The sequence below is a fragment of the Hypomesus transpacificus genome, chromosome 22, assembly GCF_021917145.1.
Source record: "Hypomesus transpacificus isolate Combined female chromosome 22, fHypTra1, whole genome shotgun sequence".
Taxonomy (NCBI): Eukaryota; Metazoa; Chordata; class Actinopteri; order Osmeriformes; family Osmeridae; genus Hypomesus; species Hypomesus transpacificus.
This window is the reverse complement of record NC_061081.1, coordinates 1,242,360-1,259,284: the sequence shown is the minus strand read 5'-3', so window position 1 is coordinate 1,259,284 and position 16,925 is coordinate 1,242,360. Positions and strand designations below refer to the sequence as shown.

General features: G+C 41.8%; 2 protein-coding genes across 3 annotated transcripts; one reads left to right on the top strand and one right to left on the bottom strand.

The window, feature by feature from the left end:
• Positions 1-8,510: 8,510 nt before the first annotated feature.
• tmem154 (transmembrane protein 154) lies at positions 8,511-13,817 on the bottom strand. 2 transcript variants are annotated; one of them, XR_006957971.1, is made up of 9 exons: positions 13,638-13,817; positions 12,457-12,549; positions 12,253-12,312; positions 12,058-12,102; positions 11,749-11,892; positions 11,462-11,516; positions 10,687-10,788; positions 10,330-10,372; positions 8,511-9,120 (listed from the first exon to the last, which is right to left on the bottom strand). XR_006957971.1 is itself a non-coding variant. In XM_047045485.1 (9 exons), exons 1-8 carry the CDS (start codon positions 13,771-13,773, stop codon positions 10,341-10,343), a joined length of 642 nt encoding a protein of 213 aa, XP_046901441.1. In that variant the 5' UTR covers positions 13,774-13,816; the 3' UTR covers positions 8,511-9,120; positions 10,330-10,340. The 2 variants fall into 2 exon arrangements, 1 of the variants encoding a protein (XP_046901441.1); XM_047045485.1 differs by having other exon boundaries at positions 10,712-10,788; positions 13,638-13,816.
• An 855-nt stretch (positions 13,818-14,672) lies between these two features.
• tma16 (translation machinery associated 16 homolog) lies at positions 14,673-16,875 on the top strand. The gene is made up of 7 exons (XM_047045420.1): positions 14,673-14,775; positions 14,873-14,982; positions 15,071-15,108; positions 15,226-15,310; positions 15,410-15,558; positions 15,659-15,701; positions 15,986-16,875. The coding sequence occupies exons 1-7, from the start codon at positions 14,773-14,775 to the stop codon at positions 16,185-16,187; spliced, it is 630 nt and encodes a 209-aa protein (XP_046901376.1). The 5' UTR covers positions 14,673-14,772; the 3' UTR covers positions 16,188-16,875.
• The last annotated feature ends 50 nt before the right edge of the window (positions 16,876-16,925 follow it).

Genomic DNA, 16,925 nt, shown 5'->3' with positions numbered 1-16,925 from the left:
AGGGATTTTGGAAAGGAGGGAGAGATAAGAGGGGGGAGGGGGGGGGGGGGGGGATTCAGGATTTTCTTCACCCTTCCATCTACAAAATCGCAAGACACCTCCATTCCATCAGAACTACGAGCTGATGGTGCGGCAGAAGGTTTCTTCCATCAGAAGCCCAACCCCAGCCAGCAGGTGTAGGTAGTCAGACTTATCGCGAGCCAGTGGCCACATGCCGTGCGTTCATCAGAAGAACCCCACTGTGGTTCTCCCTCCTGTGAGGGAGGCTGGCTAGACCACAGGCCACAGTGGGGGCCGGGGCCGGAGGTTCCAGCACCAGTCAGCCAGAATCTTAAAAGCATGCTATTCATTAGGCTGAAAGAGTTAATGTCACACATGTAAACTCCTGGATGGAGTGTATTTCTAGTACTTGACTACATCTAGAATTAGTTGGTTATATAGGGCTATTCTGATCATATATCCTTACCAGAAGAGCCCAAGTCATGTTAGGGCTATCATATTGTGATCAGAAAGTCTGTGGAAAATGAACAGCAACTGGCTGTCCATGGATTGACTTCATTCTGGGTTTCATTACAGCCACATCCAACGGTCTGTGTGTGTCGTGGCACGCTCACACCAGCGGCCCACATCAAAGCGCTGGTGTCTGCCAGGCTCCTCCTGAGGGTTCCTAACCCAGCCCAGAACCGCATGGCAGAGCTCCTGAATTATTTACACTGCCCTCGCTCTCTGCAGATAGTGAGACCGCATGGGGTCGTTCACAATGGGAGTGTCGTCTCGGTCTGACTGGGGCCGTGCGCGCTGGCTGCGTCGTTAGCTCTCATGACGACACCTTTTCCAGATGTCACGCTGGAGTGGGAAAGGGAGAAGAGGAAGTGACATTTCATCTGCGTCCTGATGCGTAGTGACGCTGAAATAGATTACCTTGTGTACAGACTCGGAGAAAACGCATGTCGTTTGGCGGAGGCAGCTCCACCTTCTAGGACATGCAGGATTCAGGATGGCAGTTAAATAGCTACGGGCGGCTACACGAGACAGTTTCAGCTCAATGAAAGCAAAGCTGAGGATGACTGATAGTAAACACCGTTGTGTTATACAAGGTATCTGGGTTAGAACACCTGGACATCAAGGCACATCACCCCATCCCCCTTTCATCTCCCCGCTGTTTTGGCAACATGGACTTCAAAGACAGGAAATGACACCATTGGTGAATGGGAATGCTTTTAGCTGGGCCCAGGGGTCAATATACCAACAGCCTCAGGGTGGGGGAACACGAAGCTTTTTACCAACATTAACTACCAGGCTGCGCCCTGTGTGATACTGTGGCTGGCCACACAGTGTCAGACAAAACCAATTAGGCTTCCAACGGCTGCTTTCCAAATTGACAATCAGCACATATCTTATCCCCAAAAATGTGTTTTTCTGCCTAAACACATCATTAAAAAAATAAACAAATGTCTTTATTTAAGTGTGTTTATTGATGTGCACTCAAGGATGGAGATTCTCTTCTGATTATTGGCAGCAAACAGCCGAGCTCAGCATTAAGACAATTAACCTCACATTACACAGCACATGCTGATGAACATGAGCTACGTGTTAAGCTAAACAACCAAAACAAATTACCATACCAGTACAATCTCAAATATATTTAACCTTACCAAATACAAGACAACTGTCCAGGCAGGCTCACAAGACTAAATTAGTTGAGACAATTAAAGCCCACAATGGCAAGAAGCTTCAACAGAATGTTTGTATTCAATTGCTGTAACCATTGGACTATGATCACTTGTCTGACCTGATTTGGGCTGTGAGTGAGAAAATCCCTTGGTGTACCAAGGAATGAAAAGATTTTTTTAGCTCATGATTCAGTGGAAATGTAGGTCTTGAAGCTGTGTCAACGCATTAACTTATCATCTGTTTCAAAAGACACAGATGTTGCTGATAATAAATAAATGGTGTCCCTTCACTTAAACTATGCAAAAACGAATCAACAAATCTTGGACTGACCAACAATGAAGTCAGCAGCATGAGACGCAACATCGTCCAACCACAGAACCAGGGAGTTCATGATATATTTCCCTGGGTGGATCTTATAGTGGGGGCTGCAGTACGGTAGACTTAAAGGATCATAAAGGATTATTAAGTATTGCTTGCCCACACACACTTACAGAAACTGTCATGCAATTTTGTCCACACACAGGAGCATAAAGGCAGAGACTGAGGGCCCTTGGTGTGGAGTCCAAAAAAACTAATGGGTAGTGTGGGTAGTGAAATAAAAACAGTTGGCATGACGTGCAACGTGGTTGACCCTTGACCGAGTATGTTATATTTAGCCCTCTGCTCGTTACCAATATTTCACAGACTGACACTCCAAATTCTGCTTATCCATTATAAACACACTGAAAAAGCTCTCGGTAGCAATCTCTACAGCTCTCGCTTCCTGCTTTTCAGACGACAGGATTGTGTTGTTTGAGTCTCTTAAACCCTTTTCCACCAACATGGAACAGGTTCCATTTCTGTTAGTACACTACATTTTGAACCGCTCAGATCATTTCAACCAAAAATAAATTGGTGCGAAACCACAAAAGTTGGTTCCCAGCTGGATCCAAAAGACTGCCAATATTGCAACTGCATGGGGTCGTTCACTAGGAGGGTGGCGTCGTGGTCTGACTGGGACTGTGAGCACTGCAGTTATCCCTCATGACAATTACAGACAAAAAAAGAAAAGGTTTTCCTTGACCTGAAGTTTGAACTGTGACCACAGCAGTGGGAGTATCATTCTGCAGGTTGGAAAGAAAGGATGGAGAAGGCAACAATGGAGACGTTTCTATATTTAAAATAATACCCAACATTGATGGCTGACCATCCTTGATTACAATGGTTCCGCTCAAAAACAGTTCACTAGATAGGACCACGGTTGCAAAAATGTTAACAGGTTCAAGAATCAGAGTTAAAGTGGTGGGAAATGAGCATTACAGACCTATAGGGCCCAGTGCTCCATTCTGCTTGTCGGCAGAGACCCTGGTTTCACGGCCTAATCGAGGGAAAAAATGCTCATTGCAGAGCTACAGGATCCAGTCCTAATTGCAAATAAAGTGAAGGAGACTACAGAGGAGAGTTTATCAAGGAAACGGGTGACAGTGCAGGATGGGGAAAGTACTTGTTCGGATAGGAGGAAGGAAATAGGGAAAGGGAAGGAGGGTGTGGGAGCAGTGTTGAGACAATACACTAGAGATATGCTGTCTGTACTAAGGTACAGTCCTCTCAATTCATGTCCACATTTCCCCAAGAAGATTTAATTTCCTCTGTTTGAATCCATCTCCATCAAGACAGTTGTACAATGTTTAAAACATACAATATGACAATCCAGTGTACTCTACTTGAAGGTTAAAACTGACGATGACCAAGGTATAGTACTAAGCAAAAAGTACGACCGTAGACCGAATTGTCAGATTGACTGGTTTAAGACACATGGTGCTCACACTTTGCAACTGTCAACAGATAACCAGCTAGGCCTAGCGTGCCTGTTGGCCAGGGTAGGACAGTAGAATGACGTGCTTTCTTGTCATGCTTTGTGTATCGCCACGGCCAAGCTGCCAACAAATTCAGTTTGACTGATATTTAGGCGATCGGACACTTTAGTAATAGTGTCTGTACTAAATCACATGTTAAGTACACATGGATTTTTATAAATGCTGCAGACAAAAAAAAGAATGGTACAATACATTGAACAGTTTAAGTAACAAAATGCACTTGGTGTGACATACTAAACTTTCATAACAAAGGACCAAATGAACTTAAGTCATTTACTGAACACAAAGTCTTTCAACCACTCCCCTTCAACAGGAGGCTGTGGTCCATTAGGACCAAAACCCAGGGGCACAAGAAGATTCTCACCGGCTGCAGCTGGCCTCTCCAACAATGCCCGGGACAACAAGGCCACTGACACCAACAGCTTATTACACTTGGCAATAAACCCGTTTCAGATTCTAAACTAGGCTAGGCATCATGAGGACAATAAGGATACTGAATTGTCAGAAATCTTTTCAACTTCCAGCTTTGCATGTCATATACTTTGTCCACACAGGCTATGTGCATCAGCATTGGGTGAAATATGTATTTGCAGTTGAGAATTAGTGCTCCTGTTAAGTGTCTATACCCTACAACATTGACAAGTGCCTTGGGACAGTAACGATGTTTAGGAAAGCATGGTAGTCATCGTATTGGTCAAGCTGTTGCATAATAAACCGTCTCCTCAACAGTAAAAGTATGATTTAACAAAGACACAACATATTAAACTAAAATAGTTCACTCATGTTTTAGTCATGTTTCTAACATATTGAACATGCTTGGTGACAACTTTGGCTAGGCCACACTTCGAACACTACTGGATACCAGCATGTGCGCCGATCACTACGACTCCTAGCGCACTTCTCACATTGCAGTCTTGCAGCCATCAAAACTTTTTGTCTTTCACAAAACTTTTACTGCTCTGCCACAACAACGCTGTATCGAACAGTGTTATGCTCACAACCACGCCGGTCTTTATTTCTAACTAAAAAGCAGGCACAAACTACAATTAGTCAAGCTTTAAAGATGTGTTAGCAAGTGAGGTATCTAGCTGCTGTAGACAGCTAACTAGCTATGATGAAATGTAATGCTACGATTCAGCACCGAAGAAGAGACTAGTTAGCCAACGCGGACAAGTTTGTTAGCTAACGAGCTATAAAGAGCAAGGTTAAATGTCTTAATCACTATTTCCTATCCTACCTAACAGCGCATGGATTACATATGAAAGCGAGACAACATTAGAGAACCTAAAGATGTGCGGACAAGAACAACATTGTTCATTACAACTGATACCTTCCGGTAGTCTGCTAATATTAGCAAGCATAGGGGTCCAGACAGTTTTTGCAAAAGATAGCTTGCCTCAGCTAACGTTACTTAGCTCCAGCTAGCATTTCATCTGTACCAGGGTAATGAACGCAGTTTGCGGTGTTGAAAGGTACACTCTGGTCAATAGACCTTAAACCTACAAAATGCACCGTGCATTGCCTAACATCGAACATGACATTAAAATGCTCATGTGAGCTAGCCAGCAAACTAGCATAATCAACTAAGGCAGGCTTTCTAACGAATACTCGCGAGCTAGCCACGTTAGCAAGTAGGCTAGCTCTGCTACTAGCTAGTCAGAGTACACGGCCCTTCGTTCTGTTGTCTTGCAGCACATTGCTGGCTAAATAATCATCAGTTTTCATATACCAAATCTGCATTTACCTCAGGTATTTGGAGATTTTAGACGGCAAATAGGGAGATGGTTCCCCTTAGAATATGTCCACGATTGTAGTGTTCCTGCCTCCTTCTCCGGAATGAGAAAATATGATTTATTTTACTGCTGTGAGGTCCCGGCCACTTCGTAACCCTCCCCAGCTAGCCAACAGCCTGGCTAACTCAGGTGCCGTTCGATGACACTCTCACTTGTTCGGCTTCCGCTTCAATGTACAACGTTAAATAGTTATTTTCTCAGTTGGACGACTAATACGGTTCATCCACGGACAGAATCCTCCTTCTCTCCGACACGGTCCTTGAATGAGACTGCGACTACAAAAGCAGTTTAGAAAACGGGGCTCCTCAAGTCTGTGCTTCTCACGCTCGCTCTACACTGCGATGAAAGCTCGCCCCTTGGAGCGACCGGAGACAGTGAGAGTCGCAGGATAATGATTCCGTTTCCAATTTTGAGGACGCTAGACTTTGACGTCACACTATGATCATGTGTGCATGAGTGTGTTATAGCCTCAATGCTGTGTGTGTGTGTGTGTGTGTGTGTGTGTGTGTGTGTGTGTGTGTGTGTGTGTGTGTGTGTGTGTGTGTGTGTGTGTGTGTGTGTGTGTGTGTGTGTTTATCTACACTACATGAGAGACTCCAAGAGAAGATTAAGAATGGTGCGTAACAGTGTAGTTGAAGTCTACCTTGGACCAGTGTCTGTGCTGAAGTGAACTGATGTATGCCTGCTGCCATGCATTGTTAAACTTCTTCATAAGGTCATAAGACCTTAAACGTCTTATGTTCATTTCTATGTCCAGTATCTCAATCTGCCAGTGGGAGAGACTCTTAAACCATGAGATATCACTAAGCACCAAAGAATGTGATTCTGAGAAGCATGGAATTGATACTGGCACTTGGCCAAAGATAGCTACAAAAATATGCCTTGGAGTGTTAGTGAGAGAGAGCTTTTCTGGGCAGACACAATAACTGAGAATGTATGTGAAGAGTTGCTAAACCCCACATGATTCCTTATGTGAAAGTGCGTCAAAAAGTGTCTGTCCTTCCCTTCAGTGTTAACCTGGATATGAAAATTGTGGATATGGGGATTTTTATATTTATTTAAATGTTTTTGTGTGAGCCATTGGCTATATAGAACTCTTTAATTTGAAAGAGGTAGGGGTTCCATTTAATGAAAATTGAACAGGAAATAGCACTTTTCTGGTAAATCCGGTAAGATCAAGGAGACTCCCACATAACTACACACATAACTTAGATTTGCAAGAAGCCATAGTAGGCTGGACTAGAGAGGAACAAAACAACAAATGGTTTCCATCTGTTTCTTCTCTCCAGCATTATCTTTCACATTTGCAAGTATCCAGCTATGTTTTGGCTTAAAAGTGAAGCATGTATAAATAAACTGCAACTAGCCTGTGTATTCTTTTTTTCTGAGAATAAATTGGAAATAGACAATGTCCCATTCTCTTCACGTTATAGATTTAAAGAAAAGTACGAGTTGTGTACGGTTCAGTCTGTGGAGTCTGTGTGCCGTCCAGACAAAGTCCATATCCAGTGTTGTCTGCTGTTCAGTTTTAAGAGATGAAAGCCAGGCTGTTGAGCAACCCAAACTGCCTTAGGGAATCCCAGCATGAGACATGGTACTTTTGTGTTATAACTTCAAAGGTGGTTTTCCCACAGAATCAGATGTCGATACGTGTCTTGGCTCCCAGACATTCTGCACAGGCTTAACTTTAGGTTGATTCCAGTCTGGGACAAAGGGAGGAGGCCTGATTTTGAACTCCTGGCTGCCACCACAGCATCCTAGTCCCCATCTCCACCTCAGGGATGAAGATGGGGACTGGGGATGAAAGGGTTATCGACCATGTTCCACAGCATAGCTAGGCGTTGTGAAGCTTTGCATGCTGGTTCCGAAACACAGCAAGCCAGGGACCAGGCCATGCGCACACTCACACATCACATGCTTTGGTGTGTGCCGTGCTCTCTACTCAATACAAAATGATTATCTTCTCTTTGAGGTTCAGTGTAATAGCAATAATAAGCCACAGTGATGACAAGATGGAGGGGAAGAGGTCAACCATAGCGTCGCTGCTCCCAAGAAGAAGACAAACATGGCTGATTGTGTGAGAAAAAACTGATAGGGTGTGTGACCATCTTTAATGTCACCTCGAGGGCAGTCAAATATAGCAGTTTGTGTATTCAGTGGAGGACAGAACTACACAGAAAGAAGTAAAGTCTTGTAGTCATGATGCCTTAACTTTGGACAGGGCAGGTACACATTTTCTTTCACTCTGAATATATGCAATGGTTGGGAATGAAGATACAACAAGCGTCTAATGTGATTCACCCAGTGTTTGGTTTATGTTGTCTGTATATATGTAGATCACCTTGGTTCAGAGGAACTTCATCTACAGAATGTACACATGCAAACCAGTCTGACTAGAATCCGTCCAGTGAACAATACAGTGAACACCCTTCCTTTGCTTAAAACACAGGCCACGAGACATATAGCTTGGTCAACAACTAAAAAACTGCTACGGCCAAATTAAGGCTATGGCAATGATCATACACAAATGTATTGAGTCATGTCCAGGCATTGTAGAACAAAGTTTAAAATATAAATGCTCACTGACAATACTTTCTTTTATATTTACAATAAAGAATGAACTGAAATACTGACGATTTCTCTCAAACATCTAGATGTGATTTTACACAAAATATTTTAAAAAAAACACAGTGTACAGAACAAGATTGGTGGAGGATATATTAAACAAACATTTCAAAACAGAAAAATTACACTGAAAATACACAAAGTAAGGATCTGTAGGAAATTCCTGAGTACAATAACCGGGCTGGTATTGGCTCTCGGAAAATCCCCTGCAAAGATTATTGCTGTGATTTTTTCCCTCCCATTTCATGCACCAGAGAAAACTATTTCTCCATTTGGTCATATATAAACCAGCCGCCTTTTTAATTAAAGGCTTCTGCCATAGAGATGGGTCACCACATACAGAAAAGTAGAAGCAGAAGGAAGTGATCTGGGGAAAAGAAGCAATTCGACGCATGGTCGCCATTTTAGCTATCGTTAGAGGGGAGAGTCTTTGGGATTGGCAATCTGGTCGACACTCTAAATTTACAGCTGACTGCTTAGCTGTGCAAGGGAGAGAATGCAAACAGAGCATCTGCCATCTCTTGAGATGTAATTATGATAGAAATAGTTTTGTAAAAAAAAGTAGTGGCAGAAAGCTATTTTATTGATGTGTTTTTCCTGACAATTTCCTGAAACCAATTTACATATGGTCAAAGCACCATAAATTGTAAGTATGACAACTGAAAATAAAAGGCAATCAGCATGATCACAAACTAGAGGGTATGAACAACAATGAACAATGCAGGCTCAAGAATGAATAAATATAATATTACAAGGGAGAAGCAACCAGAATTCAACTGGTGAAATATCTATTGCCACTTGCTATAAGCATGGTACTGGGAATGGTACTGATTTTATGTTCAAATAATCTTGTTCTCATAATCTGTAATCTTATTCTTATAATTTGTGCAAATTGAGTTACCCGGGATTTCACATTTGGAATTTAAGAATAGTCCTCCCATTAGGAAGTCTCAGTGGAGTTATTTCCTGGGAATGTGGTTTCCTGGGTGTGTAGTAACATAACTGTAACATAACACGCTTTGAACGTTTATAGAGTTGATAACAAGCAACTACACACAGCATTGAAGGACACAGGGTCCTTTCCTGTAGCCTGCTCGGACCACATCCTTTAGTCTCAGGCAGCAGGGGCGTGCAGGGTGAGAGAGAGTTGACAGTGTCTGTGACACTCGTCCCTTGAAGGAGGAAAGGGACAAACAGGAAGAGACGTCAGATCCTTGAGCCACAATATACAAAGTTTGAAGATCATTTGGGGGGAATGATGAATCATGGAGAAATAATGTCCCACATTCTATACATGACTTGCCTGTAAGAAGCCCATCTACTTGTATTTTTGTTTAAAGCATACGAGCCAAAACCACTTCCAAATGAATGATAGTGAATACGGTTGTTAGTGCGGTACTTATCATCAAGTCTTCAACACAGATCTGAGTGGTTTGACTTCTGGCCTGAGTTCATTGATAACCCTCAACTACTGTGTCACATTCCAAACAAAACTTTCCCTGGCAAGTAAATAGCGTGTGAATAATGTGAGCTCATAGTTCATTTCATGGACCACTAACCCCAAACCCATCCATACCACACACACACGGAGAGGGGGCATATTTTTGCTGCCTTACGCCACACTTCCATGCATGCCTGTCGCAATCACTAACAGATGTCTTATGGTTCCTGCCTGAAAGCATTACCAAGGCTGAGAACTCAAGGGTCAGAGTTCTCCAGTTAGAGCTACTCTGTACCTGCTGTACAAAAAAAAAAAAAGAAGCTGGATTGGTAAGACTTGTTCACAAAGAGTGGTCCTTTATCCAGGGTCAAAGGTCAACTTGCGTATTGTTAATTCTATTGTGACCAGAAAAACGAACCAAAACCCAAACAATAGGTGTCAAGCTACTTCATATTGTTTTTGATGGTCACTATGGTGATCATTTGCGTCCGTGAGAGTAGAAGGTTATAGGACTATTGTTTCTACTCATCAAATGGTTTCCCATGCTCAAGTTTCATTTTAGTAGCGTTATCAGAACAGCTACAGGTACTATTGACAGTTTGCTCTTCCCTCTATGTTAACTGTAAACCACCGTGTTGCATTGATGGGTATTTGGGTTTGACTTCTTGTCTTATCTCGCAACATTTCCACATGTTCGCTGCAACACCTTCTGAGGAAATATTTACCCTGGTTGGCCTTGTTATATTTATGACTGCATAAAGATATATGTATTTTTTTTAATAATTGTTTGCCAAAGTAATTAATTAAAACTCACAACTCTAGACTAAAAGTTTTAAATGCCATGATGTTAAAGCAGTGTGGGTAAACGTCATGAGCATGTTATTCATCACATAAAAATGGACCCAGTAGGTCCACACCAGCATTGACTTCTTACACTCACCGTATATATGATTACATTGGCCCAGAGTTCACTCCAGCACCACCTGTAGAGACAAGTAGACATTTATGGTACTGCTACATCATTTTTTCACATGAATCAAGAATATGAACTTTCAGAAGAATCTAGTGAGGCCTAGGTAAATAATTTTGTTCCTGCTGATTTTCCAAAACCAAGCCAAATCGGAATTTCTGTGAGTTGTATTTAAGATTTATGATGAGCAGTTTTTTCACTAAGTAGCCACAGAAGAAACTAATAGAACAACTGCGACCTCTGCTGGAAAAACTGTCAGCCAAATGCTGTTGGCATGCGGTACAAAAGAAATCATCCTCATTATTGATATATTGTTAGAGTGTGTACCTTTTGTTTTATAAGAATGACGTACCATCTTTATTCATCCATTGCTCAAGATCTTCCATCTCTAACTCCAGTACAGAGGGCACATCCTCCTCAAACATAGGCCTGGAAGAAAGCAGCAATGCAATTGAATGGTTCGTTTTTTGATCAAACAGGGGAAAGGTTTCCCAAATTCATTTTCCAAATAGTGTTCCCTCTTTTAACTTCTATTACAATCTGTTGTATCCCCTTTTTCCATCTACTTGTTGTAGCACTAATGACTGACACAGGACAGAGCTTAGGCTAGGGAATATGTCAACTTTGTTGCTGATGCTGAAGAACAGCTTTAACTTTTAACAAACATCATCTTGAGATGCACCTGAACACGTGATCAGTGATGCTTCCTGGGGTCATCGGGTGTTTCAACAATCAGACACCCTCACCCAGGCAACCCAGCCAGGGTTGAGCAAGCCCCGGCTTGCGTCCATGCAGGTAGGACCACCTCCCCTCCCCCTTTAATAGCCCTTCGCAAAACACACTTGACATTGTATTTATTGCATTGCATGTGATGACAAACCTACCAGTGTGGTTGTATATGGTTTGCTAGTAGCTGCTAAAATGCATGACCGGCCGTATTTGCACAAATCCAGCAAACACACAAACATACAGAGATACAACTCTTTAAACATGCTTCTTCATGCCCTCTTCCTTAACAGGAAACACAAAACAATCTTTAGGATAAAAAACTGATCTGAGATCAAACAAACCAAGTATCCTTTTAAAGCAGAGTAATACTTACATTGGAACTTTCTCAGAACTGTGATCATCCAAATAAGGATCTTGTTTCCCATTTTCTAGAATATAAACGTACATTTAGGCTCACTTTATACATTTTACTGTAATTCTGAAGAAAAAAAAGCCAGGCAAAGGCATTTACCTTCTAATAATCACTTTCTGTATTGGCTGACTGTATAATATATAGCTTTATTGGTCAATATCACATAAACAACTGTCAATCTTCAGTGGAAGTTAGTGGAGGGTTTGTGTTTATTACAAAAACAACATGTTTACGTGTGCCAGACTTACCAGAATCGCTTATTTTCCCATTCAATCTGCGATAAATCATTATACCAGCCACAATAAAAATTATGATCACGACCGCCAAGATGACCGGAACCAAAATAATGATGGGATTTAGACCATCCGATGAAATGTTGGTGGATTCCTCTTCTAGCATGAATAAGAGGAGAGGATTCAAGTTAGAGCACAATATCTTTGATCATAAAACCATAAAAAACATGTTTGAATGAGAAGTGGAAAAACATGTTTGAATGAGAAGTGGAAGTATGAAAAGGGAATTGGACCTTCATGTTTTTGGCCTATTTTTGAACATACCCATACTTTCTTCTGTTATGTCGTCTCCAGAACCATGCCCTTCAACTGTGAACAAAAACATCCGTGACAACAAAACACATTTTTTTTATTTCATGCCCCTTATTAGCAACATATGGATATTTAGTAAGGTAAATGACTAAACAAATGACCATGTGACATGAGCCAGGAAAACCGCAGGATCTGGTGCAATCTCACCTAAGGTGGTCTGTGATGAGAGACTGCTTGGTGTGGTCATGTCATTACTTGTCGGGACCACTGAAGGGTTAGAGCCAAGGATCAATACAAGTGAGGAACATGGACCAAACCATGAGTGTTATTTGACACTACTTTTAAAGTAAAGATGAGTACACATACATAAATATACATTGTTGGAGTTAAAAAGGAGTAGATGTTTATTACCATCACCATCATAATCTGATCCTTCGTTGATCTGATCCAATGCTTCTGGTGTCACTTCATCAGGTGATTCTTCCTCATCAGTCTGACACTGCGCTACAATACAAGACCCATTTCTTAAATGCTATAATCCATTTTCATTTAATGCAGTCATCCTGACAACCACCACCTAATATCCATGAGTTATCAGACATATCCAGTGTCCAGTCTGAAGACTGAATCTTGGCCGTGTGTAATGTCACTGAATGCCACAGATTGATTTAATCTGTTGCTCGTTTGGGCTGAACCCATGATAAAAAAATAATTGATTCAGTTAGCAGATGCTTTTATCCCAAGGACTGTGCAGGGGAGGTTTGAACCTGCAAACTCTTAATCTGCAGTCAAATTGTCTAGTACAGATGTACCCATCCCCTTTTACTTTGAAAAACTGGATTATGTTCTGTACATCCCATGTGAAAGTTTGTAGCCTGCTAAATGAAAAGGCTAAACTAACCGATAAAGAATACGAGGGGAGCTCTGAAGCGTGATCCACCATCAACCATTACGGGATGTTGGCCAACCAAGGTGATGAAAGCAATAGTGAAATCTGACTGTGACTCTTAATTTACAGGAAGTCTCCTTGACTCTTGAGGCAAGTGATGTACTATTTGGTTACAAAAGCAGGACCATCAGGATTTCCGGATGTGTAGCTGATTCTTATCAAGTGTGACTATTTGTTGTAAAAAGGGAAGTTTGCCTCATTCAAAACCTGTTTCAAGCAGCTGAATCTGAATAGACACAAAGACAGTCAAGTAAAAGCTGTTTTAAAAGACTCAAAATACAAAACGTTAAAGTCTACTATGAACAAATGGTTTTCAACTTAACAGCAGGTAAATGATGTTGGTAACTCAGATAAAGAGCAATCAAACAGAGCATTCAAATGTCACAAAACAGTTCGGCAGCACGGCATGTATTGAAAAAAAGACCAATAGAAACTCTGCTGTCACTATCCTCAGTTTCATTGAAAGGCATGTGAGGGCACTTCTACCAAGCAGGGCAGAAGAAAGTTAGAGAGGTAGAAACAGAGAGAGAGAGAAAGAGAGAGAGAGAGAGAGAGAGTGAGAAATAGTAAGAGAGTGAGTGAGAGTGAGTGAGAGTGAAAGAAAGAAAGACAAACAGACAAGAGAAGAGACAGAGACACCTACCATTGCCAGCCAGAAAGGCGATGAGCGCCAACACCAGCAACGGGGTCCTTCCCCACCAGTCTCTCTTCATGTTTCCGAGGACTGCAGCAGACTTAGTGCCATTTTGTACCTGTTTCCTCCTCTCACTGCTTGTCATGGCATCCCACTTCCTGATCTGATAGTTAAGTCACCTACCCAGCTCCACAGAGGGAAGAAAGAGAAGAGAACACACCCCCCACGCACACACACACACATTTACACACACCGTACACACCCAGTCAGTTCACTCTTTCGGATGTGATACAATCAATTGTGTGCTTGTAGCCACAAGCCTGCCCCTCATCCAAAAGCTGTAGAACATTCCTCCCAGTATGTGTTCATACCTGGGAGAGTAAAGAGTTGAACAAACTGAGTACAAAAGGGGCAAAGCTGTTGCTAATAGATTCAGTATTGGCAGGTGGTAGTTATGTTTGATCTTCAAGGAACTAATAACAACAACAGTCTGATTACAGTTACGACTCTCTGCTTTTCTAAGTTCCGACAGCTTATCGTGTAAAACTTAACCATGGTTGTGACAAGTTTCAACTTGATGTCACAGGTGAATGATTTCTCAGGGCTTGACACATCACAACAACAGTTGAAACAGTGCCTCTTTATGTTGAGAAGAAAAGAAAAGAGAAAAGAAAATACAGGAGAAATAATTGAAAACGATTTGGTATTGGGTCTGTGATTCATAAATAGCCTGTCTCAAAAGAATACTAGGCCAAAGGTCATTCAAATCTGCTTAATTACACAAGTAAAAGTCAGTTATTTATTCAAGGTTGGAAATGGCTTATCAGTTTCGTTTTTTTTATGTCCCAATTCACAATGCTTGTATTAATCACAATTCACCAAAAGAGGTTTGAGAGAGCCTTAAATGAAATTACTTTCTTCGCCAAAGCGACTCATCTCAGACTTCAGTTGCAGCAGTCGCTTACAGTCGCTTAGTCGACTACAGCGCCTCTTTGTGGTTTCAAAATGACATTGCATCACCGGAACTATGTCGGCCGAACAGCGTTCAACACGGAAGAAGTATGACGACGAAGATGTTTCCGGCAGCACCAAACAACTACACACGTGTAGGCAGTGCTTCAACTGGTTTTGAAGAAGCTCAAACATGGTAAGGACGACAGGTCTTCGTGGTAACATATACAGTAATATAGCGAAAACTAGTAATATTTCACGGTGCAATATACTTCCATGTTTCTCTGTTTTAGCCGAAAGCGCAGAAGGGAAAAGCTCCGGAGAAGAAAAAAGTGGTCCACCCGTACAGTCGGAAGGCTGCTTACCTAGCCCGAGAAGAGATCCGATTAGAGAAAAAGGATAAGTGGGTAACTTTATACTCATTTGAATTCATCTGTATTTTATCTTGTTACGGCTTGTGTCTAACATCTAGGTATTTATTTCCATGCCAGACAGAAGACTGAGAAAGCTACTCGTCTTAATAGTATCGGTGAGTGACAGCTCCCTCATTGAAACATTTCAAAATTAATTTAGCAAAAGCTTTTTTTCTAAAGCTACGTCCAGGTCGATGCCACCACGTTGACGATGTGTGTGTTCATGGCTGTAGGGGAAAAGCTGCTGTGGTTCCAGGGCCAGCTGGACTCTACAAAGACAACTTACAACAAACAGGAAGCCTGTGACATTATAGAAAGGTGCGTGTTTGTGTGCTCACTCTCCACTTCACATCAACGCAACTAATATTCACATCTGAATCTACAGGCTTAATTTTGTTAAGTGTGTTTGTGTTTCAGGTACCTTCACAGATTTGACTCGGAATTGGAGCAGATCGAGCTTGTTAACGGGATCAAAGGAAGACAAGGTCGTCTACACGGCGCCCGGGAAACCGTTATCATGCAGACTGTGGAACGTGAGAGGGCTCAGTTCGATGGCAACGGTTTTGGTAAGTGTTACACGTCACTCAAAATTCATACGTTCGCAGTGTTGTGCCCATCGGTGCTCTTGAAAATAAATTGTTGTGTATTTCCATACCCTCTTCCCAGAGATTCCAGATCTCATCAACTCCAAACATCTGAAGACTTTCAGGTGAGCATACATGACTAATGGGCCTATTCAGCCGCACGCTGGCTGTGGCTTGATACTTCCCAAACCATTCAGCCTTCCTCGGGCCTTTCATGTGAACATCTGAACAGCACAATACATTAGTTCAGATGGCACAATAGCTTGTTATTGGGGTTGATGGGGAAGTGTTCAGTGGAGTGATGAAGGAAAGGAGACCCAGTACCTGACCTTTATTGGACTGGGTAGGAAGGAATATATTGTGGTTGGTCTGTTTTGAACTGTGAGCTATGATCTGATTGGTTTACCAGTGCGTGGAGCGGTGACCTGAAAAAACTTCCCAACATCAAGCTACGGAAGTTCTCCAGCAAAGAGGCTAAGAAAACGAAGGAAGAGGATGAGAAGGTAGCAGAGGGAGAAGAGGAAGAGGATGAGAAGGTAGCAGAGGGAGAAGAGGAAGAGGAAGGTTCAATAGCAGACTCTGATTCAGAAGGACAGCCGGAAGACTTGTAAATACTTTGAATTTCAGAGACTTAGGGACCTCTATACAGCAAAACGAGTTACTCTACAGTTTGAGGAATGAAAAGACTGCAAAATCTTCACCCAGCCTGAAGTTTGATGAGGGGCTGTGTAGGTGAAACTCTATTTTATTATTGGTAAGCGTGTTTGTGCTTGTATGGAATATCAATAAAACGTGGGCAGTGCGGTGTACTGCAGTACCAAGGCTGTCCAGCAGATGACAGCAGTCAACGAGTTGGATTCTAGTTGTCGGAAAATTAACCGGGATATGTGCATGCAAACGTGTCAAAGAAATGTATTGTTGGAATGATGGTATACATTCAGTGCTTTATTGCAAACAGGTACATATGCTATTTGAATAATCTTGTATTTTACTCAACTCAGATGATTATAAAATTTAGCGAAACCCAGAAAAACAAATGGAATTTTCTCAAATCCTTAAGGTAATCAAACACATAATTTACTTTTTCCCTTTTTCAGCTCAGTGAAAGTATTAACTGGTAAAATGTGCCAATTCAACAAATGCATACAAAAGAGGACATTTGTTGATAGATAACATTATCTGGCTGTCAATCTAGAGGCAGAACCCCACAGTGTGTCAATTAACAAACAAGAACATTTGAGCATAATACAAAACACACTAATTATAACTCTGAACCATTAAAGTGATTGATAAATGCAAGTTACTTCCAGTATCACTTTAAAACAAAAGCTGCATACATAGAGAGGAAA

Bases quoted from the DNA above. Each gene is read 5' to 3' on its own strand.
- tmem154 (XM_047045485.1), bottom strand. From the start codon at position 13,773: ATGACAAGCAGTGAGAGGAGGAAACAGGTACAAAATGGCACTAAGTCT. The intron at 12,550-13,637 runs GTAGGTGTCTCT...CTTGTATTGTAG, and splicing joins CGCCTTTCTGGCTGGCAATG to CGCAGTGTCAGACTGATGAG. The intron at 12,103-12,252 runs GTGAGATTGCAC...TTTTGTTCACAG, and splicing joins CTCATCACAGACCACCTTAG to TTGAAGGGCATGGTTCTGGA.
- tma16 (XM_047045420.1), top strand. The intron at 14,983-15,070 runs GTGGGTAACTTT...TTTCCATGCCAG, and splicing joins CGATTAGAGAAAAAGGATAA to ACAGAAGACTGAGAAAGCTA. The intron at 15,109-15,225 runs GTGAGTGACAGC...TCATGGCTGTAG, and splicing joins TACTCGTCTTAATAGTATCG to GGGAAAAGCTGCTGTGGTTC.